Consider the following 27,588-nt stretch of genomic DNA (forward strand, 5'->3'; position numbering starts at 1 on the left):
AAAGAATGTATGTGTATATTAAGGAAAAAAAATGCAAGTACAAATTTATAATATATGTTGGAGCACACTGAAGAAATTAAGAAGTCCATAAGCTGAGTATGGCTGGAGATATAATGAGCCAACAAATCCTTGAGACAATGCAACATAATGTATTTCCATTTCCACAGGACTGCTACTACATTCTGCTGCAGTGCTCCAGGTAAGCAGGCAGGCTGCACGAAACCAGCCCATACCCAGCCACCAGAGTCAGGGACAAACATTTCTGAACTGGATCTAGAAAGACTACTCATGAGACTTATTTTATATTCTATTTTTCCTTACTCCCCTCTTCAGAATGAAACAAATATCAAAATTATCAAAATTGACCATAGAACTGAGTATAGAGAATTTTTAATTCATCTGCTATTAACACCCAGAAAAGAGAAATTAAAGAGGGATATATCTGATTGTTTTCTTTCATATAGTTATAAAATTATTATAACTGATTGTAATAATTATCACTCTAAGTTCTATGAATGAAAGAAGCATATGTTTCCTGGACCTCATTTACCACTGTCAAGTTGAAAAAGCATATGATATTATTTTAGATGCATCTGAGACTCCCTATTGTGTGAATAAAATGCCAGTAAATTAATATTGGTGAGATGAATTCATGAATATTTACATTCTCCTTGAAATTGATTATTTGAGAAAAACAGTCATTTGTGTGAAATTTATCAAAGCAGACAGGTAGGAAAAAATGCTGAAGTGTATTTTTATGAAGATGGGAATGCCTTTCAGTGCACCTTTATATTACAAGATACCACTTTCTTATTCTGACTAGAAGGCCAAACTTTCATTTCAGAATATGCTGATAGACCTGGCAACAGTAAATACCACGCTGAAATGCAAAGTCAATAGAAACTGTAAAAGAAATGTTGAAGAACACATTACGCAGTTATTCTGACACACAGCAACATAAATGTTTCGAGTGTCATGAAGTACAACTCAGTTAATGTTTATCAGATGTAAAATAACACATTTATAAAATATAGAGGTGGCAGTGATATATGCAGAAGTAGCTGCACATATACACATATATGAGATGTCTAAAAGTCTGTTTACCTCAAAAATTAATTTTGAAGTTCAGTATTTGATGGTAAATAAAACAGAACTTAAAGAAGTATGATACTGGTAAAAATCAGTCACAATCAAATAGAAATAAGAATTTTGAAAGTAATGAAAGTGCTTCCAGAACTACTTTTCTGCACATCAGGATCAAAAATTTATTACTTCCAAATGAAACTTCATCAATTTATGACAAGAATTGTAAATTGTGCTAATCTGCAATTCCAAGGAACAAAGGACAGGCCCAAGAGATACCTTCTAATTCTACATTTCTTCATAGAAACTTGTATTTATGGAGTTTAAGACAGCTGGTTACTGCATAGCTTGTAGAACTGCACAAAGAACAAGGAATTATCTGTAAATTTTGGCAGTCAATGACTCTTACTTTCAAATTAGTTTTGTTAACCTGACATCTGGAAACAAGTGTATGGATTGACTTTTTTCTGTTATGTTTCCAGTAAAGGTACTGTTAAAATAATTCCCAACACAGCAGCTTCTCATTTGCTGACTTACTGATTTACCTTTAACAATATCTTGAGGTTCAGATGTACTAATCAGGAAAAGAAAGACCACTTAATTCTACTGTAAACTGTTCTGTCTAGCTATGAATGCTGCTACTAGATGAATGAAGAGAGGAGTATATACAGTTAATAGAAATGCTAATAACGACTGCTTTTCTAGTTAAAATTAAAAACATGCTTTTAAAAACAAATAATTTAGTGAATTATTATATCTTTCCTTGCATTTCTTTGCTTTTTAAGGGAACATAGTTAATGAATAGCTCATGAGACGAGAAAATGAAAGCAGCAATACAAGGTTTTAACTTGATGGGTGAAGGTAAAAAAAATTAAACAATTTCAAGATTATGAAAAACATTAAGTATTAAAAATAAGCACATATATTCACTGATGAAACTCATGGCAACCCAGTTTAAAATTAATCACTGGCCTGAATTACTCAGAAGAGTTTTAAGCCATGATTGATTTCAGTCTACAGCATACTTGCAGCCCTCATATACCTTTAACTGTATTTATGGACATTACTTTTTTTGCTTTCTTTTTCTTTTAATTATCTTTTTTGAGAAGGTTGGTTTTTCTCCTAACACTTGGAGATTTTACAGACTGAAGCATCTGACAGGAAAATTTGACCCATTATTTTTTAACTACACACTGTTCAAATTTGAGCTTAACATAACCAGTGCAGCACATGAGATTTGAAGAATAACATCAAACTGCTGGCACTGTCTGACCCTAGCCAATAATGTCAATTTATTTAGACTAAGTGTATTCAAATTTTTAAACAAAATTAGCATGTATGCATTTGTACAGATAAGATGCATTTATAATGTGATTTAAAATGGTTGAGTTAGAATACCTTGAAAATGAAGGTTAATAAAGAAACTATGGAAAGACACTTGAACATAGCAAGTGTATAATGGCATCTCTATATATAAAAGAAAACCCATTCTCTTTTAAAGTTTAATGACTTTTCATTACTCTTTTGCAGTATCCCTAGACTACAGCTTCATATCCTATGAAGTGTAGAATAGAATAGATAGAAGTTTAATCCTATAACTATTTGTCATCATTTAGAAGGTGCCTCAGGAAAGGACACACTAAAACACCTTCAATTCCTCTCACTGGTTTAAGCCTTTACAGAAACTCAATTTTACAGAAATTGTAATTCAAATAACATATATCTGCAGTATTACAGCACACAAGTGCTTTACTTCAGGAGGCAGAAAATCCAAATGACTTATACTTAAACAAAGGTTTCACTCCAAAGATAAAATGATAAGGAGCGTTCTTTTATTCTTTTAGCTCCTTTTCAGAGAGCTAAAAAAAAAAAAAACAGCCACCATCTTTCTCCTTTAAAAACTGTTATATTTAAATGTAACAGCAGAAAACTATTAACAAGAACATGTCCCCCAAAGAGATATCAGTGCAAGTAAATGAATCCTGTATCACATAGAAAACAACTGTTTGTTAGCTCTGTTTAGAAAAACTGCATGAAACTACTTAGTTTTGCACTAATTGCAGTAAGAATATTCATAGCACCAGAAACTGTTCAGAAAGCTTCACAACAAATGCCGACAACATAATTCCATTTGTATTTTAAATAATTCACAGGAGACAATATATATAATTTTTATTTTAAATACATCATGGAGGATAAATAAATCATGCACTTTCTTTCAAACTTCTTAGCGGAAAATATGAAAATGAAACAGCAATTTTGTTAAATCATAGTAATACAGGTGGAAGGACTGTGAGGGGTCCAGTACCTCAACCTTCAGCTCAACACTGTTCTACTTTCACAAGCTAATAAATTTCTGAGGATGTGACACTGAGTTCTGAAAATATCAAAGAATAGAAATGCTTGAATTTCTGTGGAGGCTTTGCTACAACATTTTGACCATCATCCCTTGCTATTTTCTTGTACATGTCACAGAAAACTCTGCTCCTCCTTCTTCATTTCCTTCAATTATATACTGGACCCTCTATGCTTGCTTTCTCTTCTTTGGGCTAAATAAACAGCCCTGGGTCTCCCCTCCTAACTTATTTATCTGAGCTCTACTAAGAATAATCAACTCTTCCCATTCTGACAATGGCTTAGTTATACCTCACATGGGTAGTACCCATATACAAATGGCAGAGAGGACTTCGCAAATACAATTTTCTTGTGGAAAAATAGGTGCTTTTTAAAAAAGAGATAGAATTAAGACTCCATAATCATTTGAAAAGCATCAGATATTATAGCTGCTACTGGAATTCCATTGGTAGTGATGAACAGTAAACCAAGTTCTGTTATTCACACATTGCTATCAGCAGTCTTTCATTCCTGTAACTACTTCTTGAGTTGATAAAAATGAATACAAACTGGATGTAATTCCCACAGTTATATTAAAATTTGAACCCGCTATGTTCTTATTACGAGACAACCTTTTCAATTCAGAATTTCTTCAGAAGATAGTTTAAAATCATGCACAAAAGGCATATGTATAAATTCTTATTCCTCTCCCAGTGCTATAGGAAATTAAAGTTATAGTTGTGTTCATGAAGGAAGAATACCTATAAATCAAAGGATATCCTCTGAAAAGCCTTGAAATAGCTATTATCAGTCCTTCCTCTATTTCTTCAAATTAATTTCCTAATTTGCACACCTCTTTGCAGTCCTGTTCCAGCGCAGTAGTGACTTAGAGTAGTCCAAATGAAGCACACAGTTTCACTTTCTTGTACATACAGGCACATACACACAGCTGTAACAGAGATTTCAAACAGATACAGGGAGATTTTCTTGTGAACATCTTATTCTCTCAAAGAAATCTATTGAAGGTGTTTGATTTGCCACAAAATAGACATCTAAATACAGCAAATGAATCATTCAGTAAAGTAACACCATTCCCATATTTGCTATGCAGCAAATAGTCATGTACTGATGGCTGTTTCAAAGAAAGATACATTAAGTTGAACATGATGACATCTCTTGTTAAGGACTTCCTATTGTGAACATAGGAGATTTCTGTAAGGGACTTCACGTTTCTGAAATAAAACAAATCTTGCATATTATTCTAAAATGCTTGACTGTTCTTTGGGAAATTAATACAATAAAGAATTCAGGCCAGAGACTACATCATGCAGGTATACAATATCATTACTACCAAGTTATGGAACGTCAGTAGCAGCTAAATTATCTGTTGTTTCTTCAGTGACCATGGAATACTAAGTGCTTCTTTTCCAGAGTACCACAAGATCGGAAAAGTGCCATGAAGCTTGATAATCCTAGTTCTCATTGCTGCTTAAACATATTCTTCTCCAGATCAGGTTAAAATATTATTATAGTGCTCTTCATGTAGAAAAAAATTTCTCATATTTTATATCATGTAAAAAAAACCTGAAGAGTTCACAGTTCATGTTTACATTCAAGTTTGTACACTGACTTGATCACCTTCTTTCTTCTTCAGAGTAGTACTTGAAAGATTAAAGTATCTTCAACTCAGAAAAATATTACATGGTCAAGTTGCCTAAGAATTTGGATTGTAGCAAGCTGATTTAGTAACGTGCCCTACCTCTTAATTGTCCTGTGATAATAAAATACCAATAAAATTATGACCAATAGCCCAAACACTGGTAGATTTATGAACACAATTTTTTTTATTAAGAAAACTGAGTGAACTAACATCACCAGGACGGCCTATGTGTATGTTGATAGTGCTACAGATGCAGTACATTGGTTTGTACTGTTCACTTCCTATATTCCCAAGATCAAAACATAAGGAGAAGAAAGTTGCAAACAAATACACAAACTAAAAAAAATATAAACATCACTTAGCCCTGCACCCTATTCCAAAAAAATCCTTTAAGATCACTTTGTGCTATATATTTATTGCATTATCTATTGGGTGGCAACCATGCCCAATGGCAAGGAGTTTGGAACTAGCTAATATTTAAGGTCCCTTCCTACACAAACCATTCTATGACATTATCATTACATATAGGAAAGCTGATTGGCTTTGGTTGTTTCACTGATTTTCTACATCCCTGAGGAACAGAAAAAGTCCTTTTACTAGTCAGTGTGGGAAAAGGCCTGATCTGAGACACTGGAATCAGAAAGGCTGTACAGAGAGCACTGGGAAGACATACTGGCCTGGCCAACTCAGAGCAATTATTATCACAGAGAATTCCCGGTGAATGCCTGATGATTTTCTTAGAGAGAGCGCCTTTGGGGCAGAAGTCACAGTATAAATAGGGCTAACAGATGTAACTTGTCTGATAAACTACTAAAAAAGCCGATTTCATATGTGGAACAAATACTCAACTACATTTTCTTTCTTAACTACAATATTCCTGTGTTTTCCTTTTATTTGTTTGTGCATTTTAAGTCAGCCATAGCATAACTATTGCACCTCCTCTATTTTCTCAGATGAGGCATTATTTCAGGACTTTCTTTCATAACCCTTTAGAAAAGTAGAAATACAGCACACGGAAGTGGGAAAAAAATGTCTCTGACTTTACGTTAACAGAGAGAAAACCTTCCACAACTCAATCATTTCCTTTAATTGGGAACTTACTTCCCATTAGGCAGTGGCAAACATTAATTCTGCTAGCCTATTCATTGGATTTCTCAGAAATGCATAGTCAGAGAAGTACAGTTATCACAGAATCATAGAATCACCAAAGACCTAAACAATCATCCAGTCCAACCGTTCAACTATTCCCAACAGCTCCCACTAAACCATGTCCCTCAACACAACACCCAGCATGTTAGATTACAAAACAACTATGGCTTAGTGTAGAATGAACTGAATGAATTATTCACATGGATTATACGATATAGCAATTGATTATATTGATATATCATATTCTTTATGATTGCAACTCTCTCTTCATTTTTATGTCTGTAGTACAAAATGATTGCACAGTATCTGTATTGTACGTAGCACAATCACTACTAAAAAACATCACCAAATAAATTTGATTTTTAAATATAGCCTACATTAGTACAATACTACATTAGGACAGGAAGTACAGAAATAGTAGCAGAGTAGCACAACCCTACACTACGGCAACTGAGAACAAGCCCAAATACAACAGAGACAGAAATGAAGAAAAACTGCTTACCTTTAGAAGGCCTCAGGTAACCAGGAACCTCCAGCAAAAAAAAAACTCTTTACTGCCACTGCCAACCTTTAAATAAGGTCTGGGAAGAGGTGGATCCTGGCTTTATCCCTTCTGGTCACTCAGCTCCATTGCATACACCTGAGCTCCCCTGGGTTGGCCCTGCCTTCCCACCAGGTGCATAATCACTCGTTCAGACTATGACTTAGCATTTCTGCTATAATTAGCTATAACAGTATAACAAGAAATAACACCTCCAGATTATTCTCTGTGCTTTGCTAAAACAAATGTTAGACATTTTTCTTTAAATAAATGAATGTTTTAGTTAATAGTTTGAATTTTAATAACTGACTTCTAAAAATAGCTTTTCTAACTTTTATCTTGCTCAAACAAAGATTTCTTTCAGAGAATGAAGCTGAACAGCAGTGATGAGAGTTTTGTTATCCCTATTATGAGATGAAATCTTATATTCTCAACTTAGTTTTATTCTGATTGATTTTAAATATGGTACAGCATGATAAAACCATGGAGATATTTTTAAGCCATGCATGATGATAAACCAAAATATAAAATCTAAAGGTGCACATATGCAAGATAATAGTGCTATCAGACTACCAAAATACTGTAATTACTCTTTTATTAAAAAAATACATTTATTCAATATCTTACTTCAAAGATCTGTAAAATACCTTCCTACTGCCTATATGCAAGCATCCCTGCAAGAGGAGGATATTTTAATGGCGAGACTAGCTAGAAACTAGAGTAATTGATTTTGTATGTTAAACTGAGGTAAATTTAAAAATATATATTTTATATTTCGATATCAGTGAGACAGAGGTCTAGCCCATGTATTCTAAAATCTGTAACAGTGATAACTGTTTGATGAGAGCAACAAACAATAAATTGCTATCAAATGTAGTATCCAGCTCTCTTGAAAATTTCAACTTGACATTTCTTGTATTTCTTCATTCTGCAAATGTACAATAACTTCATAATTTTTTTTTTTTTTTTACAATTATTACACTACACAGGGAAAATAAATTTTATGTATTGTATAAATAGGAAGCACGAAAATTATTCTCTAAAATAACATCATTATTTTCTTAATGCTTTCATGAAAATGGTGTCCTAGTTATTTAACGAATGAATTAATGTGTAACAAGTTGTATGGAACCATTAGATCACAGCAAGTGATTGAGCACCTGAAGGGTGAAGGGACATAGACTGCCCTGAGAGCACAAGAGGAAGCAATCCATCTGTGTGTGACCCAAAGAGGTGGACAATGGCTTCACTCCTCCTAAACCAAATTTAAGGGCTGGCTGCCACAAGGGAAGCATCTCTACCAGGGAGTGTTTAGTGAGTCCTGATCCTCAGAAAGGGAGTAAACAATTCCTTATTTGTTACCAGATTGTGATCTCTGCCTTTCTTGGGTGATGTACAACTGGTCAGAAGATGCTGTATCTGCTAATGCCTATCCCTACATAAATCAATAAAAATAGCATAGTAGGAAATACTACGAATTTGCTACTGTAGGTATTCTGAGTCCTATTGACGCCTTTGGAAAGTATTTCTTTTCCACTATTTTTACATAGTATTTTTTTTTATAATATGTCTTCGACTAATAATAATAAACTGTACCCAGGAATGCATTTTAGAACATACCTGGATATAGTGCTATCTGTGTATGTTGATACAGACACAAAGTCTTTTAAGAGGCAACATGAAAGACACTGCATGCCACTTTCAGCCTGCTGCTACAGGAATGTGAGTTCTCAGAGGACATTCAGAAAATACTTAGACTGCAGGGCTGACTGTGAATAACAAATGGTAGTGTAGTTGGAAACAAGCAGTCATTTTCAAAACAACAACAAAAAACTAGTATTCAATAAATTCTAAAAAAAACTAGTACTCAATTAATTCCAAAAAACTATATTTGGAAAGAAACAATCTCTGACAATCTCCAGTCTTGTTAGTGAAATATTGCTAAACAACCACCTGCTCTCTGAAACGATAGTCGTGACAGCATTTTTTGTAAACACTCCTGTCATTTTTATTAAAGCTAAACAAGTTGCCAGTTTTGTGAAATCACAGCTTTCCCTTGTGTTTACTCTGCTTCTATTCTGATATGACAAATTTATTAATTTTAGAAACAACAAATTTAGTAATGTCATATCAGACATATCATGTTCAGTGTAAAATACACAGTCATTGTGAATTAACAAATTTGAAAAGATACATCCTACAATGCATTGCAGATGTCAGAATTGATGTGCTGTATGACACTCCTTGCAGATCAGATAACACTAGCAAAACTGACAGCGAATGTTGTGTGTCCATTTGAGGGTTGTCTCACCCAGTTACTCTTGATAAGTCTTCCTTATATATGTGGAAATGCTACTGAAATAATCTGTTGTGTCTCTACTTTCTAAAATCAAGTATAGGGAAGCAGAAGGACTGTGAACTTACAGATCAGCGCACTTTTGTGAGGCTTTGATAAATGTGCAAAAGTAGTCCTCATCCTTCTTATTGGCATTATACAACTGTGTCTAGGTGGAGCTGGTGGTATAGAATAATGGAAAAGTCTAAATCAGAAGGGACTGCTGAACATCATCTTGTTCCAACCTTCCACTGAGAGTAGGACCAATTATGAGAAGGTGGTCACATCAATTTCTCTAGTTTCTGAGGATAAATGTTGTTTTGGTTGTCTTGCTCTAGTACCTCTTATAGATGAAATGCACGTATTTCCAGAGTTAGCATACTGATGACTGCCTTCTCCTCCACACATTCTCTTTCAGCTGTCTCTGCTGTCCATAACTCTACTTCTCTTTATTCAGGTCTACGCCCTTGGCTTTCTTTATTCTTCATAGACTACGATCTCAATTGTTCTATGTTGTTTATCCAGACAAGTGCTTTACCTCTAGGGTAAGTAGAGCATTCACTTCTGTCATTTTGTCAGGGCTAGCATTTAAACTTTAACTTTCAATCATTTTATTAAAACATCTTGAGACAGAATTATGAGACAGCTTCACTTTGGTTTCCAAGATGTATCTGTGAGACTCAGAAGATGAAGTATACTATGTCCTGAAACATGAAGACTATGATTGTTCGTGGAAATACAATCAGAAATTGAATTTTATGAAATAAGGAAAATCAAGGCATAGTAACACTGCTTTTTTATTTGTTTTATCTTTGGCTAAAAGGCATTTTTCTTTCCAAACAGTTTGGTATTTTTCCACTATTAAAATGACTTTTTTTTTTCTAGGAAAAGATATACAGAACTGAATGCAGTCTTACACCTAAGGCAACAATTTAGCATTCTGTTATTTTTTCAGTGTTTCCAAAGCTAGTAGTTCATAAAGCATGTTCCTTTCAAAGCTATGCTCACCTTGGAAAATACATGGTTCATTGTAGACAAGTAGCAAATTCCATATCAACAGTCAAGAATTTACCTTGGATTTCTGAAGTCTTATTAATTTAATGGTGTTTCTGTAGTTACACCCAGTTGTTGAATACAGTATTCTTTTCCTCTGTGAAAATACATACAGCTATTAAATCTGTAACTTACGAGGCAAGAAAAAAAAATTCTTAGGAACAGTACTGCATTACTTGGTCTTTCATGACCAATTAACCTCCTTCCAATATTACTGGGGTTGGTAGCTTTTTTAGTGAACAGGAATGGAGGAGGGAAGTGTATATTTCAGAACAGTGATCATCTGGATTAATACATATTGACTAATTTCTTGAAGAAATGCTTCAAGTAAAGCAGCATTTTAAATAGATTCAAAGTGTCTTATAGCACAGAATGAAAAGCTGGTGAGATCTTTCTAACTACTGTCATATTAATTTGAAAATCAGCTAAGCCACATGGCATTTTAGATAGAAAGAATAAAAAGTGAAATACCAGTTTCAACATGACAATTCTTCAAGTAGGCAATTCTTCAAGAAACCTAATTAATTTACTAGTAATATTTCTCTCACTGCTTTTAGGATTCTTCTGTTGGAGCCATTTTGTGTGCATTTTACTCTGTAATCAAGTCTCATTGATAATGATTGGTCTTTTGATTATTTGAAATATATTAATATATATATTTCTCCCATAGAAAATGAATAATTTGAAGACATTTAGTATAATTAATGATTTCTAAGGATTTCATTGTGTAGAATAAATAATGATTTGATTCATCATACATAGCTAGCAATTGTGTTTATGTGATTGATACTATTGCATAAACATCAGCAAAATTGTAGACATTAGCAATTTTTGCTGATATTCTTTCAGATGTTCAGAAAACCAGAAGCCTTTATAAAAGACAACGAAATATCAAGTGTGATCAACTTCATACATATCCTGATGGCCTAACTTTTGTATTAGGTATAAATTTGCTTGAAATGTAAGATAGTTCTATTTTTTTCTCTAAATTACAATAAAGCTCTTTATGAAATCAAGTCTCATTATTTTATTAAAATCTCATCTCATTTAATTTCTAATTTCAAATCAGCACGTTAGTTCATATGCTAGAACATATACAGAACTTTTCTTTCTAACTTGTTAAAAAGTTTGTTTCTGATATTTGTTATAACTTGGTTAGAAATTAAAATTTGAAAATTGTAAGTAAGATATGCTTAAGCACTTAAAGAATACAGTATGTTTAGCTTGATTTTCTTCTAAGTTAAACTTCATATGAAGTATTTTTTTATAAGAAAACCCTATTCAATGACTTTACGTATATATATGCAAGAAAAAAAGACAACCCAATACTAAATAAACTGATCAATTTGAAGTTCAAAAAACCCACATAAATATGAAAGTGGCACTTCTATTTATTTCAGGAAACTGAAAGTCGAGTTTTTGTGCTCCAGTGACTAAAAATCTTTACTATTAGTTTCTTTTCTTCCAGTTCAGCATAGAATTCAAAAGGGATTTCATTCCTTGAGAGATAAACGTCTAAAAACTAAGAATTCATTAAGCAGTACACATAACCTTTCTTGATTTTAGTCCCTTATGGCATCCTTTTGGACAATCATTCAACTGTGAAATGAACAGGTTCATGATAATCTGGGTGATGAAGTCATCAGTGTTAGAGCTCTAAGGGCTGCAGTGAATGTGCATTTGGCTGGTGGACAGTCACTAGCAGTTTTCCCCAGGTCTCAATTCTAGGGCTAGACCTTTTCAACATTTTTATCAATTATCTTGATGCAGGATTGGAAGGCATCCTTTGTAAGTTCACTGGTGATACTAAACTTGGAGGTTCTGTTGTGTCTTTGGAGGAATTAGAGGCTTTGAATAGGGATATTAAATACATCAATGCATTGGACAATTAATGGCATGAAGTTCAACAAAGGAAAACACTGGGTTCAGCAGATGAAATGATATGTCTCACTTTACTGCATTCCCAATGGATAGATGAGTGACTGGGGAGAAACTCAGCCAAAGGGATCTGGGGATACTAGGTACAGTAGGCTCAGCATGAGAGAGCAGTGTGCTCCATTGTCCAAGATGACAAACCACACTTTGGGATACTTTAAGCACATAATAGCCAGCAGGTCAAAAGGTGTAATTCATCCACTATATTTAGCATTGGTGTGGCCTCCCCTTGAATACTGTGTTCTGTTATGGACTTCACAATAAAAGAATGTTAAGGTACTTGAAAGGATCCAGAGGAGGTCAACAAACCCGGAAAAAGGGCCAAGAGGCTGATAGCACCTGGGTTGTCTAGTCTGAAGAGATGTCTGTCATCTTACTGCTCCATACAACTTCATGAGGAGGTGAAAAGAAGTGGGAAATGCTGGTCTCTTCTCCCTGGTAACCTATGACAGGATGCTAGCAAATAGTACAGCTGTATCAGGGGAGGTTCATACGGAGCATTAGGAAAAGCTTCTTTACTGTGAGGGTGGTCAAACACTGAAACAGACTTCCTAGCAAGGTGGTGGATGGCCCATGGTTACCAGTGTTCAAAAGACACTGTTCTAGTAGATCAAAAATAAGCAAAAAGCTCTCCTGCTTCTTTCGGTTAGGATACAATACTGCTCTACCCTTTCTTTTCATTGACTTGTAAAGGAGCTATGTGAGGGAGCAGTATCATTGGGTCCAGACAGATATGTATGTTTTACACCACTAAAATTACATAGCTCGCTCAGAAAGTAATGCCTTTTTTTTTTTTTTTCTTCTACGTAAACTACAACAGATACAAAATACACAATAACACTACTTGATAGAGCACTTTCCCAGCCACCAACACCAACACCCACTTCTGACATCATGGTCCAGTATAAAATAACAGGCACTGCTTTTGGAGCTGCTCTTATAGATTTATTACCCTAAACGTAAAAAAAAAAATGGCCTATGGTAAGGATATCTTAACACCCAAATATGCAACCACTGCTGTAAGTATTTCAATTCTCAGGGATACAGAATATTTTCTGTACCATGTTTGTCTATCTTAAATATGCTGTTGAATGTAAGCAAGATGAAAATGGTGGGGACAAATCCATTACATAAACAAATCTTAACATGTATTCTTGAAAGAAAAGGGCAGCTAACTACAAGATCTGAGAGAGAAGAGCAGGAGTTGCTTAGCTAACAAGCGAGAACAGGATATGTGTTACTAATCTTAAATATTTGCAGCACAGATTTATGTGATCCAGTGCACATCTTATCTTCCTAATGACTTCTACAACAGTGATAAAAAAACAGAAGCATTTCTGGATCATGACTTAGCACTTGGTAGACACTTAAAATATTAAACAAAATGACTCCTAAGAGTTATTGTTTCTCTCCTCTATCAACATAAAATTCTGAGCTGTGTGCTAATTGTGAATATTTAAATTGGACTAATGAATTTCTGTCCATCCTAAGTAAAACTAACTCCAACCAGTTGCTGGATTGTGTCAATCTTATCATGCTTATTGTAGAACTAGAATTTGAGGCACAAGCTCAAAAGAGCTGGATGACAAAACATTTGGGTATGTTATAAAATAAAGAATTAAACTTCAGCCCAGTCCTGGTCAAGTCATATCTTTTGAGTACAGTAATTAAACTTCTATATATTGCATCATAAAAAATTTGAACCTGAGTGGAAAAGAGGTAGGAAGAAATAAGCAAGACGTTTGTTTGAGATTTATTTTTTTGAATTCACTATATATGAGCATAGTAAATTTTTTAAAGAAATCTGATAATGAATTTTTTTCCACACAAAAGATTAAGATAACTGGGTGTAGAATGGCAAATGATTAGGATGTTTGTGAGTAAGGAATTTAAAATCTCTTGGAATTAAATAAAGTACAACGTATTTTAAACATACAAAATTGTACATATTTTAAACATACAACGAATTAAAAAATGTATATATTTTGAAGACTTAAGCCTCCAGGAGCAGAGAATACTTAAAGGACAAACACTAAATATTATATAAATTATATCTTCCCCAAATCATTTGGCAAATTTTAGCAACTGTAGTTTTGACTTCCATATTTTGCCAAGATAAATAAATTTCAGCACTTAATATGAATGCACTAACCTATTAAAGATTACTAGAACAAAATCTAACTTTCAGACAGATACCTTCAGTTCCTGTGTGACTTCAGTAATGTTTGCTGGAAAGGGGCTCTGCAGAGAAGGACCTGGGTGTTCTGGTGGACAACAGGTCAGCCGTAAGCCAGCAGTGTGCCATTGTGGCCAAGGAGGGCAACAATATCCTGAGATCCATTGAAAAGAACATGGCCAGCAGACCAAGGGAGGTGAACCTCCCCCTCTACTCTGTCCTGATGAGGCCACATGAGGCCACTGAAGACTACTGTTTTCAGTTCTTTACTCCCAGAGTGAAGAAAGACAGGGAACTACTGGAGAGAGTCCAGTGAAGAACCACAAAGATGGTTAGAGCCATGAAGCATCTCCCACATGAGGAATGACTGAGATACCTCAGACTGTTAAGCCTGGAGAAGAGATCATTAAGAGGGAATCTTATGAATGCTTATAAATATCTAAATATCAAGCCGATGAAGACTGGCCCTTTTCAATGGTGACCAAAAACTGAACAAATGTCACAAACTGGAACACAGAAAATTATTTCCATACAAACATAGAAAAAACCTTCATATGCTGAGAGTGACAGAGCACTGGAGTGGGCTATCCAGAGAGGTTGTGGAGTGCCTTTCTGTAGAGAGGAAGGGAGGTTGGACTAGATGATTCCTAGAGGTCCCTTCCAATTCCTACAATTCTGGGATTCTGTGATTTTACTGTTATTACAGTCAAGTGTGTGAATCTCTTCTAAGGCATTTTTGCATTGCACTTCTTTTGGGTATCTGCCTTTGCTGACTACCTTGAAAATTAAGAATTTATTTGCAAGAAATAATGCTATCAATTAGTTTTTTTATGATACTGTACATATGGTATAGTGTGTACAGATAGTGTGCAACTTGCCTGGAATGTTATCAATGAACCTCACCAGACAGTAGCTTAACTGTTTGAAACCTGAGTTACTCTTTAGAAAGGACTGCCAATTATGTTGAACTTGATGTACCTGAGTGACAGGTTTTGTGAGGTTTCATTTTACTGAATTTTTTAATGGTGCCTTATTGTAACGTGTTTTCATTGTTACATATAGACCGAAATTCTGCTCCTATATCCCATTGCACATAACTTCTTAATTTTATTTCTGTAAGGATTCACATTCAGTTCTAGTACATACACATATTGCCACTTCTCCCTTTAAGATCAAGTCAGGATCTAAAAATAATTATGCTTTGTTAAATTCGATGAACTCCGTTTGAAAATTTTAAGGTACAATGAGAAAAACATAGTAGAAAAGTGTGTAAATCAAAAATACCATCCCCAAAATTGAATTATAAAGGTAGTAAAAAGGTGTCAGTCTAAGACTGAGGACCATTCACTTTTACTGCAGTATCTCTGTTGATAGAAAAATAAATAAATATATAAATAAATTCAGCTGGGATTCACCCCAACCTTCTCAGCTGGGATTCATCTCATTTCATCTACTTCCAAATTTCACTGTCTAAAATGTAGTTTTCTAAATCCAAGCTCTCTCAGCCTAAGCTCTGGTACAAGAGACTGATACCTCTAATAAAATGTTCATCCCACCTCTGTTCCTCTTGCCTTAGGAATTAAAAAATAGGAAAGGCAATACTTATTTTCAGATTAGTTTCTTCACAACAATGACAACTACTCTTTAAACCAACCAAAGTAAAGCAAAAGAAAACAAAACAAGATCTACTGAACTTTCTGGATCAGGTTAATACCTATAGCAAAAATACAAGCATACGTAAAGTACGTAGTATGGAAGTCTTTAATGTAAATCAGGTCTCACTTGCACTACTATAAAAAAAAGTAAATAAATATCTTCTATCATGTATTTAATCTGATTTTTTAATAAGGATGAAAAAGAAATATCTAGTCATTGAAATAACATATAATGAAGGTGATTAGTGGCACGGGAATAATGCAGAAATGCTTTTTGAAACTCCAGGAAAGGAGGTTGTCATAGAAACAGCTGCTTTTTAATCTTTTTGTTACTACAATTTTATTTAGCTGCTGCTTAGTATTTATGTTCTTTTAATAAATTGATCTTCCTCAAGTCATTCTTGATTTTACAATTTCTCAGAACAAAATGGTATGTTAAGAACTTTTTGGATTGTAGTCAATAACTAATGGCATATTCATCTATATTGAAATATATAAAAATGAAAACTCCTATTTTACTCCTGCACACACTCAGCTGAAAGATTTTATAAGAGAAAGATGCATTAGTCACTCTCTCCATAAAAAGCATTCTAGACAGAATTTTGCCTGGAGTGAAATGAAGGAAAAACAAAACATGGATAAACAGTCCCCAAAATTTGGAACTGCTGAAATTACTTTATTTTACCATAAATGTAACATGTGAAGTAAAAAAGTCAGTTAAGGTGATTCATCTATGAAAGTAAAAGGAAAGGAGTTGTAAAGTAAACAAGTAACTACCAAGTTAATTAGAAAAGGATAGAATACTAATATTCAGATGACAAAATAAAAGAAAAAAAATGCTTGCTAACTGGCCTGCCTGCAAGAAATTGAAGTTTAATTAGTCTGTATGAGTGTACCTTCCACAAATAAGCGTTTCTAAATATTAATTATATCAAGCAAAATAAGTACTAAGTACCATTGAGAGAATAGAAAGGCCAACTTTTACACATCTTCAGAAAAGAACAAACACAAAGCCAAAGAAAGTAACAGTAATTTAATGAGCAACAGAATTATCAAAAAGACAAAAAAAAAAAAAAAAAAAAAAAAAAAGAAGAGAGAATTTAAAAATGAACAGAAGTTTGAGATACACAAATGAAATATAATGCACAATGAATTAACAAGGCAGTAAAACGCATGGGCAATAAATGCCTAACTTCTGCAAATGTGTATATTATTATTCAAAACAAGAACAGGTCTAACACTCTCCACTGAAAATATTTTCTTTCTAAAAATCCTGATTTACTGCTAGCTAAGAAGTTCTGTGGATACAACAACTTCAAGAAATCCTGGAGCACATCATGGTTTCAAATACTACACTGAGTTTGTTCAGTTATATGCTCTTTGGATTTCTTGACAGCTCTGGTGAAGAACTGAAATCTTTCTGTGCTGAGCCAGGATAATATTAGATTCAGTATCACATGCTAAACTGTGTGTGTACCTACCATCACTGAAATCACTGTCACTCCTTTCACTGATGAGGACAGAATTATTTTATGCTTTTAGTACAGTAACTTTGGAATACGGATCAATTTTTCTGTTAGTGCTGTAAAAGATGGCACAGAGGCATGGTTGTATTGTGTATCATGTTTTCCTTAGTACATGTAGTAGTGGCTGGATGTTTTCTCATCATTAATGAAACATGCAGATATTTCTCCCTAACAGAAATTAGTCCATTGGGTTCAAACGTGCCTTGCTCTGGGACTCTGGAGCCAGCACAGGGCAGCCCTTGTCCCTCCCGTGCAGACCCTCCACAGCCAACATCTGTCAGTTTACACACAATACACTTTGCACAATCCAGTCCTAGTCTCTCTGGCCTAGATATATAAAACATGAGTAACGAATATGATGCGCCTCAGTTTCTTGTCACTGAATTTCCAGCTTTCTCAAGTATATATCTAGTTTTTGCATTCGAGATTCAAGAACTGAAAACTTGCCTTTGCACAAGGAATGTATGTACCTGTCACACAGTGCAGTGCCCATAATAGTCCATATAATGAGTAAGAGGTAGAGACCATTGTTAGGCTTACCTGTTTTTCCAGAAGCTATTCTTTCAGAAAGGAATTAATATAGACACCTGAAATTCAATTGGTATATTCTATCCCCCAGAAAAGGATGCCCTTATCAGAGGATGTAGTCTTTATGTTATATTAAAAGACAAAAACTCTGAAGAAATTCATGGTAGGGAATCATGCACCACAATTAATCGATACTGTTCATCAGTTAAATAGAAATACTATTATCTAAAATGACAAAGTTTAACTGTAAAAAGATCTTGTAACATCTTGTATAAGGTCTAAGACTCATCAGAATATACCAACAGCCATACCAGCAGTAACCAGTAATTTTTAAGAAATAATGAGAATCCCACCAGCTCTGGAAGGAAATTCTTCTAAAGCTATATTGAACCGCTTTATAGGATGCTCATATGAATGGATTTCATATACTAAATATTCTTTTCTTAAAAAAATGATATAATTAATCTTGTTTTATCATCATAAGGAACTAAAATATGGATTTCTGTTTACATGCTCAGATTTTATTTACCTGATTTCAGCAGAAAGACAACAGATACGAAGTGTGCTAACTTTTCTTCTTTCTCTTATTCATTATTTCTTTAGAAAGTTAAATTTGCACAGCTGAAGGGAATGTATGTCCCTTCTTATTAAAAACAATAACAACAAACAACAAATTGTTAGTGTCCTCTAAGTTGTATTTATTTATTGGATGAAGGAGTGGAGGGAATTATGATTCTGTACCTTTCTATCAGGGTGAAAACAGATTTCACAGAAGACATATTGCATAGAATCATAGAACTGATCAGGTTGGAAAAGACCATAAAGATCAAGTCCAACCATGACCTAACCATACTACTCTAACTAACAACCCTCTGCTAAATTATGTCCCTGAGCACCACATCCAGCATCCTTTCTCCCAGACTAAACAGCCCCATTTCCTTCAGTCTCTCCTCATAGGGCATATTCTCCAAGCCCTTTACAAGCTTTGTTGCCCTTCTTTGGACCTGCTCCAACACCTCAATGTCCTTTCTGTATTGAGGTGCCCAAAACTGAACAGTACTCAAAGTGAGGCCTCACCAATGCCAAGCACAAGGGCAGGATTACTTACCTAGTTCTGCTCACCACATAATTTCTGATACAAGCCATGATGCCATTGGCCTTCTTGGCCACCTGGGCACACCGCTGGCTCATATTCAGCTGACTACCCTTCAGTACACCAAAGTCCCTTTCCATCAGGCAGCTTTCCAGCTACTCCTCCCCAAGCCTGTAGGGTTGCCTGGGGTTGTTGTGACCAAAATTCAAGACCCGACACTTGGCCCTACTGAAACTCATACAATTAACCTTGGCTTATCAATCCAATCTATCCAGGTCCCTCTGTAGTGCCTTTCTCCCCTCAGCAGATCAACACTCCCTCCCAACTTGGTGTCAGCTGCAAACTTACTGAGGGTGCACTCAAATCTCTCATCAAGATCATTAATAAAGATGTTAAATAGAAGTGGCCCCAGTACTGAGCCCTGGTGGACACCGCTCGTGACCAGCCGCCAACTGGATTTAACTCCATGGGCCACAACTCTTTGGGCCTGGCCATCCAGCTGGTGTTTCACCCAGCAGAGCCATGGGTAGCCAGCTTCTCCATGAGAATGTTGTGGGGGACAGTGTCAAAGGCTTTACTGAAGTCCAAGTAGACCACATTGACAGCTTTACCTTTATCCACAAAGCAGGTCACTTTGTCATGGATGCACCACTAAATTCAAATATTTCTTTTGAGACATAACATAAATATATTTAATAAACTGCAAAGCATCAGTATAATTAAAAAAAATATTTCGGCTGCATTCTCTAATTGCAGAAGTGTGAAATGTTAGTTTACCTCAGTTTCATTGGAAATTTATAATTTATTTCTTTATTTATTTATCATGGTACTTTTATTATTAAAAAAGACACCAAATTTTGAATTTTAGGTGGAGAAAATAATAAGTTCTTCACACTTAATCTATGAACATTTCCAAAAATATGATCTATCCTGAAAAGTTTATATGAACATTAATATGACAGACTGGAACACATAGAGGATTTCCCTAGTAAAGTAGAGCTCTCCTTTCTCATTTCTTGCACACTAGCTTGATCAGTCTATAACTCCACTCTGACAGTAGAATTATCTTAAATCCAGCCGACTGCAAAGTGTTCCGCAACTCCATTCTTCTTTAATATAGTCCTTTACAAAGACACAATAACTGAAGGAGCTTGCTTTAAAAGGATGTATAAGATAAAAAGAAGGGTTTTTTTATTATTATTATTTTTTCCAAAATATTCAGGTTTATGGCTGATTCACCATAGAGCCATATAGCCATCCAGAAGGACCTTGGCAGGTTGGAGAGTTGAGCTGACCAAAATCTTGTGAAATTCATCAAGAAGTCCTGCACTTGTGGAGAAACCATCCCAAGCACCAGGACGAGAGTGGGGTTAGTCTCTTCTCACTGATGGCAGGTGACAGGACGAGGGGAAATGGCCTCAAGTGAGCACCGTTTGCATGTGGTGCTCAGGGACATGATTTAGCAGAGGGTTGCTAGTTAGAGTAGTACGGTTAGGTTGTGGTTGGATTTGATGATCTTTAAGGCCTTTTCCAACCTGAGCAATTCTATGATTCTATGACATGCTGAGATTTGCTACCTGAGAAGCAGTTCTGCAAAATAGCATCTAGGAGGTCCTGGTAGATACCAAGTTGACCATTAAAAACAATTAGCCCTTGCTTTTAATAAGGCCAGTGGTATTCTTCGCTGCATTAGGCAAAGTATTGCCAGCTGGTCAAGAGAGGTGATCCTTCCCCTCTATGCAACATTGGTCATTTTGTATGCATTGTTAACCTTATCACACTTAAGAAACCTTTCACCCTTTACCACTGCTGTTTGGGAGAAGCTAGGCCAATTAACTGATTAGAGGGACAAGATTTTCCTGCTTGTAAGTGAATGGTATATAAGATGTATGTTGAACACAATACAGTAGAACTATTCGGAGAACTATTCTGAGAACTATTCCGATGCTACAAGAAACTGTGAGAGCTCTCTAACTCGACTGAGCACCAACACAAGGCCACCAAGAAGATCAAGGATCTGGAGCACCTGTCCTGTGAAAAGAGCCTAAGAGATTTGAGACTGTTCAGCCTGATGAAGAAGGGGCTCAGGGAGGATATTATGAATGTGTACAAATACCTGAAGGGTGGAGGCAAAGAACATGGAACCAGGATTTTTTCAGGGACAGCCAGAGACAACTAGAACACCAGAGGCTCTGTCTAAACACCAGGAAACAGTTCTATATTCTGTAGGTGTCAGAGTACTGGCACAGGTTGCCCATAGGTTGTGCAGTCTCCTCCTTGGAGATCTTCAGAAGCTGCCTCAGGGCAGCCTGCTCTGAGTGTCCCACTTGAACATGGCTTGACCAAATGGTCTCCAGATGTCCCTTCCAACTCTGTGATTCAGGAAATGCTGTTTCTGCAGCATTCCTCCACTATTAAGCCTAAGCTAAAAGATAATTCATCGCTTTACTTCTAAAATGTACATCAAAATAACTTATGCTCTAATAGCCTCAAATAAATGGCATTACTGTTACAGCATAATTTGAAGGAAAAAAATATTTTTAAGCTCATTATGTTAAATTCATTACAAGTATGTAACTCCTAATGATAACCCACCTTTGAAGATTTTAGTCAAAGAAATGATATTGCTTTTTACGTGACATGCTACTGACATATTTACTGTCCAACACCGTTATTCTAATCTTTATTTAGGAAAATGGAGTTATGATTCAGGCTAAAATAATTTTAGTACAAACAGAAATAGAACCTCCACCATGCTCAGTGTAAAGCTCTGTTCCTTATTTTTAGCATATTTGATAATGTTGAGAGGTCTCTTGTAGAAAGACATCAGGAACCTAAAAGTAAGATACAGTATGAGACTGTTTCAGACAACAGGGACCAAAGCAGAAAAGTGAACAGATAAAAGGTGTCTAATGGATACCAAAGTATTCCAAACATAAACGGGCAGTAAAAAAGAGGTTAATTGCTGTCAGAAAGACAGTTGCAGATCCGAATGTGTTCATTTATCAGAATCTGATAACTAGGGCATATTCAAACTCTCTGTTGTCCCTTACATCTTTATAATTCATGTAATATTAATCTGGAGACTTTTTAAAATTATTTGTTTAGCTGCTTGCTAAAAGTCTGCTATTAAAGACCATATTCTGAGTAGATTTGTTGTCTCAGAAAACAATATGGCACTTTTCACATGAAAGTACTAAAGAATAAATTGTTATTTTTCACTTAAGGATTAATTAGAGTAAGCTGCCCTATCTTACAAACTGATGCTTTTATTGGGACCAAGACAGCAGCAAAAATATCCAGTAATACAGTGATTTTTATTTTCTATTTAATAATTGCAATATCTTTGAGAGATACATTTGCTTATCTACAGCTTCATCACAAGAATATGAACTGTGGATATTAATTAATTTACCCACAGGCAAAAAATGAATTCATATAATGTTTAGCTTAAAACTCTCATCTTTTCAGTTCACTGTTAGGCATGTACACCACTACACAGTTTTTGCCATCTCTAACTCAGCTTCTCATAACATTATTAATGTCACCACAAATGCAAGTACAGAAAATCCTGATTATCTTCAAGAATAACTTATCACCTCTGTTTCACTGACAGTTACTCAATCCTTTGATAATGACAAATGCTATTTATAGTATTTTTGGAGTCAGTAGAATGAAACTCTAGTTTTTTTCTTTTGTCTACTACATAAACCTCACTGTTCCTAACAAATCAATGTATTATCCAAATCACGTATATACACACCAAAAATAATAAAACTTCATTGGATGAGCCCAGTTTACAGTGTTTCATATCTCTAAGGAAGGACGTGCAAATGAGTTACTGAGACAATGTCACAATAATTTGCTCTCCTATCAATGACATGTTCTACTGTGTGAAAAGCATTTTCCTTTCAGATCTGTGCAAAGAAGTACAAGATGGATACTTCTGTCTAAAGTTCCATCCCCATGTAAGAGTGTTAGCAAATGGGAAATAAACAGAAGATAGCAGAGCAGTATATTAAATATGAAAATCCTCATATCAAAAGAACACAGGAAATATTGTTTATGATAAGTATTAGCTACAGTCCTAATTCAGTAACAGTTGAATACACATGTATATGAAGCACAAGCACAAAAACAGTGCCTTGCATTTGAATATTGTCAATTCAATATTGTCTACAGTTCCAAATTCAACTGAATACTACTCGTGAAACATTTAAAGATCTTTTGATACCAAGTCTAAAGTGCTTTTAAAACAATTATTTAGCTTAAGAGGGATGGCTGAAGACATGTTTCATCCTTCTGACATTTTCAGGTTTTACAGATTTCTATCAGTTTCTTTTCTAAACACCTCAGTACTTCTGTAAGCCCTCTGAGAATACAAATATATATAAACAGATTTTCTAAACTTGTTTTCCACAGTAATAATGCCTGAATATACATGTAAAAATCAAAAACCTTTCTATAAAATTTATCAGTAATTTATTATCTGTATTTATAGGTGAACTTATCAGTCTTTATTTCAGCCTCCTTTGGCCTTTATGCTCATAAAAATTTATAGGAGGAAGCCTACTGATCTTAGCTTCAGGGTTTCTAATCTCAGGAATTTCTACCACATTGTTTTCTATGTTTTCTTAACATGCATACCATAACTTGCAAAATCACGAATTATTTAGTGTATATATCATTAGCAAAATATTTTCATCATGATATACACCATTATCACAATATTATCATCGTATATCATTAACAAAATATTCAGCATCACATTTCTTTCTCCTTTTATTTTGTTGCATTATGTTTATATATTTTACCTTTTATTTATTTATTTATTTACACTGTATGCTCAATACAGTTGCTGCCTGATTTGTCTGGCACATCTTTTGTATCCAGCACCATATCTGCCACTCTCATGCAATATTGTGGATACTTAAGGGCACCTCAGATGGCACAAAATGCACATACTCAGGCAACCTGACTGATCTCATGCATACCTTATATCAGTGCGCAATTCTTTTAGGTGTGAATAGTGCAGCAAACGTAATTGGATTCCAAAGACCAGGAATTTGGATATTTGTAAATTTCAAAATATTTTACTGTCTGAAATGTACAATTTCATCAATAAATGTGTTGCAATAAGGTCAATATATAAATAGACACTAAATTAGAATTAGAAATCTCCAGTTTTGTTGTATTTATATATTTAAGCATCATGGCACTCACTGATACAATTTTAACTTTCATTAGTTTAAATAACTAGATCTGTACCTTCCAAAATGCAAGCAAGGTGCTTTAACCATATGAGATTTCATAGCATGTAAATTATAAACGTGGAACTTACACACAATGTCAAATTAACAACTGTGCTAAAAATATATATGGGCACTTACCTAGAGGGCAATTGCATTTGAAGCCGTTTACGTCCTCTTCACAGGTTCCTCCATTCCAACAGGGTCTGTCTGGACACTCGTTCACATGAGCAGTACATGTTTTTCCTGTAATTTTGTATTAAAATAAATAAATGAATAAACAAATGAACACTATGGCCTGTTCAATTTATAAGGATATATTTATAATGGAAAAGGACTACCTGATTGCCATAGTCTGAACGCTGACCTCACAAGTCAAAGTGTACTTACTTGAGTATACACAGACACTGACAAGCATACTTTACGTCACTAATTTTTCTGCTATTTTCAAGAAAGCCCACTGAAAACATGTCAATTGTGAAAAAAGAAAGCTTTCCTGGTAAGGATATGCACAGTCCTGGAGGTTTTTCCATTATACAAAATTACTGTATCCAGGCAATCTTTGTTCAGTTATGTCAACCGCTTTCTTTCATTTCACTCATTGTCTCCTTTGAAAAAGAATGGTAAAGTGTCACTGCATATGAATAGCAGACCAACATCAATTTACAGTTAAGTGTAACAGTAGACTTCAATCTACGTTCTGCAGAAAATCATCAGTACTATAATACTAGATATTCCTTTCTCCATGTAACACAAAGATAGAGGGTAATAAGTCACTGAAGAATATTTAATGAAATAAAATGCAGATGTTAGTTAATGTAATAATTAAGAGCTGTGGCGAGAAGCATAATTAAATGCAGATTGGTAATCTACACAGGTGTTGCCTTGATTTGTAACAGGAAAAGGTATTTCCAGCCACAAGAATGTGGGGAAAAACAAACAAACAACAAAACAAGTAAGAATATATGCTCAGTGCCTATCATAGGTCATCAGTGTATAAATCAACTGGATCTTTCTGTAAACCTCATGGAAGAGTATAAAAAAACAAAAAGAATTCTGAAATTGCCCTGTGTTCTTTACACTGAGAAAAACATTTGATCTCTTATCCTCAAGACAAATATATGCCCTCTCATACAGTCATACCTATCAAAGAGAATCAGCTCTCAAAACCTGCGTTTTGCCACTCAAGCTATCTTCCATATCAACTAGAAATAAAGAACTTGCACTGAAGAAGTCCATAGTAGCATTGAGATTCCCTTCCCCGCTTAAACTCATTGTCAGAATGACTTCTATCAGTTTTTTCCTGCATCTAACAATGCTCTGCTTTGGCCTTAATATTTTGAGAGATCTCAAGAAAAAAAAGGGACACATATATAAAGACAAAGAAAAGTATGTAACTCAGTAAACTGAGGACAATCTGCTTGATAGCAGCAGCTGCTGAATGTTGCCCAGCATGCTATGATGCTCTCCATCATATTTGAAAAGTCTTGGCTGTCAGTGAGGTCCTGAATGACTGGAGAAAGGGTCACATCACTCCCATTTACATGAAAGGGAGTGAGGAGAACCCCAGGAACTACAGGCCAGTGAGTCTCACCTCTGTGCCTGGAAAGATCATGGAACAGATCATCCTGGATGACATGCTTGATCACATGAGGAATGAATGTGTGATCCGAGACAGGCAGCATGGCTTCACCACGGGAAGTCATGTTTAACCAATCTGGTGGCCTTCTATGATGGAGTGACAGCATTGGTAGACAAGGGAAAGGCGACCGATGTCGTTTACCTGGACTTGAGCAAGGCCTTTGACATTGTCCCCCACCACATCCTCATCTCCAAATTGGAGGAATGTGGATTTGATGGGTGGACCACTCAATGGATTAGAAATTGGTTGAAAAGGCCACAGACTGAGGGTGGTCATCAATGGTTCTGTGTCCAGGTGGAGGCTGGTAACGAGCAGCGTCCCCCAGGGGTCTGTCTTGGGACTAGTGCTCTTTAACATCTTTATCAATTACATCGATGACAGAATCAAATGCACCCTCAGCAAGTTTGTTGATGACACCAAGCTGAGAGATGCAGTTGACACAGCGGAAGGAAGGGATGCCATTCAGAGGGACCTTGATAGGCTAGAAAGGTAGGCCTGGGTGAACCTGATAAGGTTCAGCAATGCAAAATGCAAGGTTTTGCACTTGCATCAGAGGAATCCCAGGCATCCATACAGATTGGAAAGATTGGTCCTTGAGCGCAGCCCTGCAGAGAACAACCTGGGGGTCTTGATGGATGAAAAGCTTAACATGAGCCAGCTGTGTGCTCTTGCAGCTCAAAAAGCAAATGGTATCCTCGGCTCTATCAGAAGAAGGGTGGCCAGCAGGGACAAGGAGTCTCCCTCTACTCTGCTCTTGTGAGGCCCCATCTGGAGTACTGTGTCCAGGTCTGGAACCCCCAGTACAAGAAAGACAGAGAGCTGTTGGAAAGGGTCCAGAGGAGAGCCACGAAGATGATGGGGGGACTGGAGCATCTCCCCTATGAAGACAGGCTGAGGGAGCTGGGCTTGTTCAGCCTGGAGAATAGAAGGCTGCAGGGTGACTTCATTGCAGCCTTTCAATACCTAAAGAGAGCCTACAAAGAGGAGGGGAATCAACTCTTTGAAAGGGTTGATAACTGCAGGATAGGGGAAACGGTTTTAAATTGAGGGAGGGGAGATTTAGGTTGGTTGTCAGCTGGAAATTCTTTACAGAGAGAGTGGTGAGGTGCTGGAACAAGCTGCCCAGAGAGGTTGTGGATGCCCTGTCTGTGGAGGTGTTCAAGGCCGGGTTGGATGGGGCCCTGGGCAGCCAGATCTAGTATTAAATGTGGAGGCTGGTGGCCCTGCATGTGGCATGGGAGTTGGAGATTCGTGATCTTTAAGGTCCCTTCCAACCCTGCCCATTCTGTGATTCTGTGACATCAGGAGTACAGACATTTGGAATTGGTCAAAATAAGACATTTTTAAAGTTCTTTTTATATTTGTGGAGTTTATCTGAGGTTCTGAAAAAGAAACAGTACTATATTCAACCTTTTGGACCTAATTCCAACATTTTCTTTTCTTATATATTCTAGTTCAAGCCTTTTCCCACTGTCACAGAATAATGTAATTTTCTTTTAAGAGATATACTGGAGACACACAGACTCTCTTCTCCACAGACAAGTGGAGAGTAGAACAGTTTCCTGTAGGAGTCAATAATCTGGCCACAAACCACTGGTGAACTGTAATATGTGCAAGAAAAAAACACCT

The 27,588-nt window shown here is 35.7% G+C and overlaps 1 protein-coding gene across 1 annotated transcript in view; it reads right to left on the reverse strand.

Moving 5' to 3' along the window:
* The window catches only part of EYS (eyes shut homolog), a 660,788-nt gene that overhangs the window by 609,436 nt on the left and 23,764 nt on the right, over positions 1 to 27,588 (reverse strand). Inside the window, exon 5 of the mRNA XM_042829470.1 lies at positions 24,459 to 24,563. Within this exon, the coding sequence (XP_042685404.1) occupies positions 24,459 to 24,563 (105 nt within the window). The remainder of the gene's footprint in view (positions 1 to 24,458; positions 24,564 to 27,588) is intronic.

This window comes from Centrocercus urophasianus, unplaced genomic scaffold, assembly GCF_019232065.1.
Source record: "Centrocercus urophasianus isolate 14NV4802_14NV808 unplaced genomic scaffold, USGS_Curo_1.0 seq_10, whole genome shotgun sequence".
Classification (NCBI taxonomy): domain Eukaryota; kingdom Metazoa; phylum Chordata; class Aves; order Galliformes; family Phasianidae; genus Centrocercus; species Centrocercus urophasianus.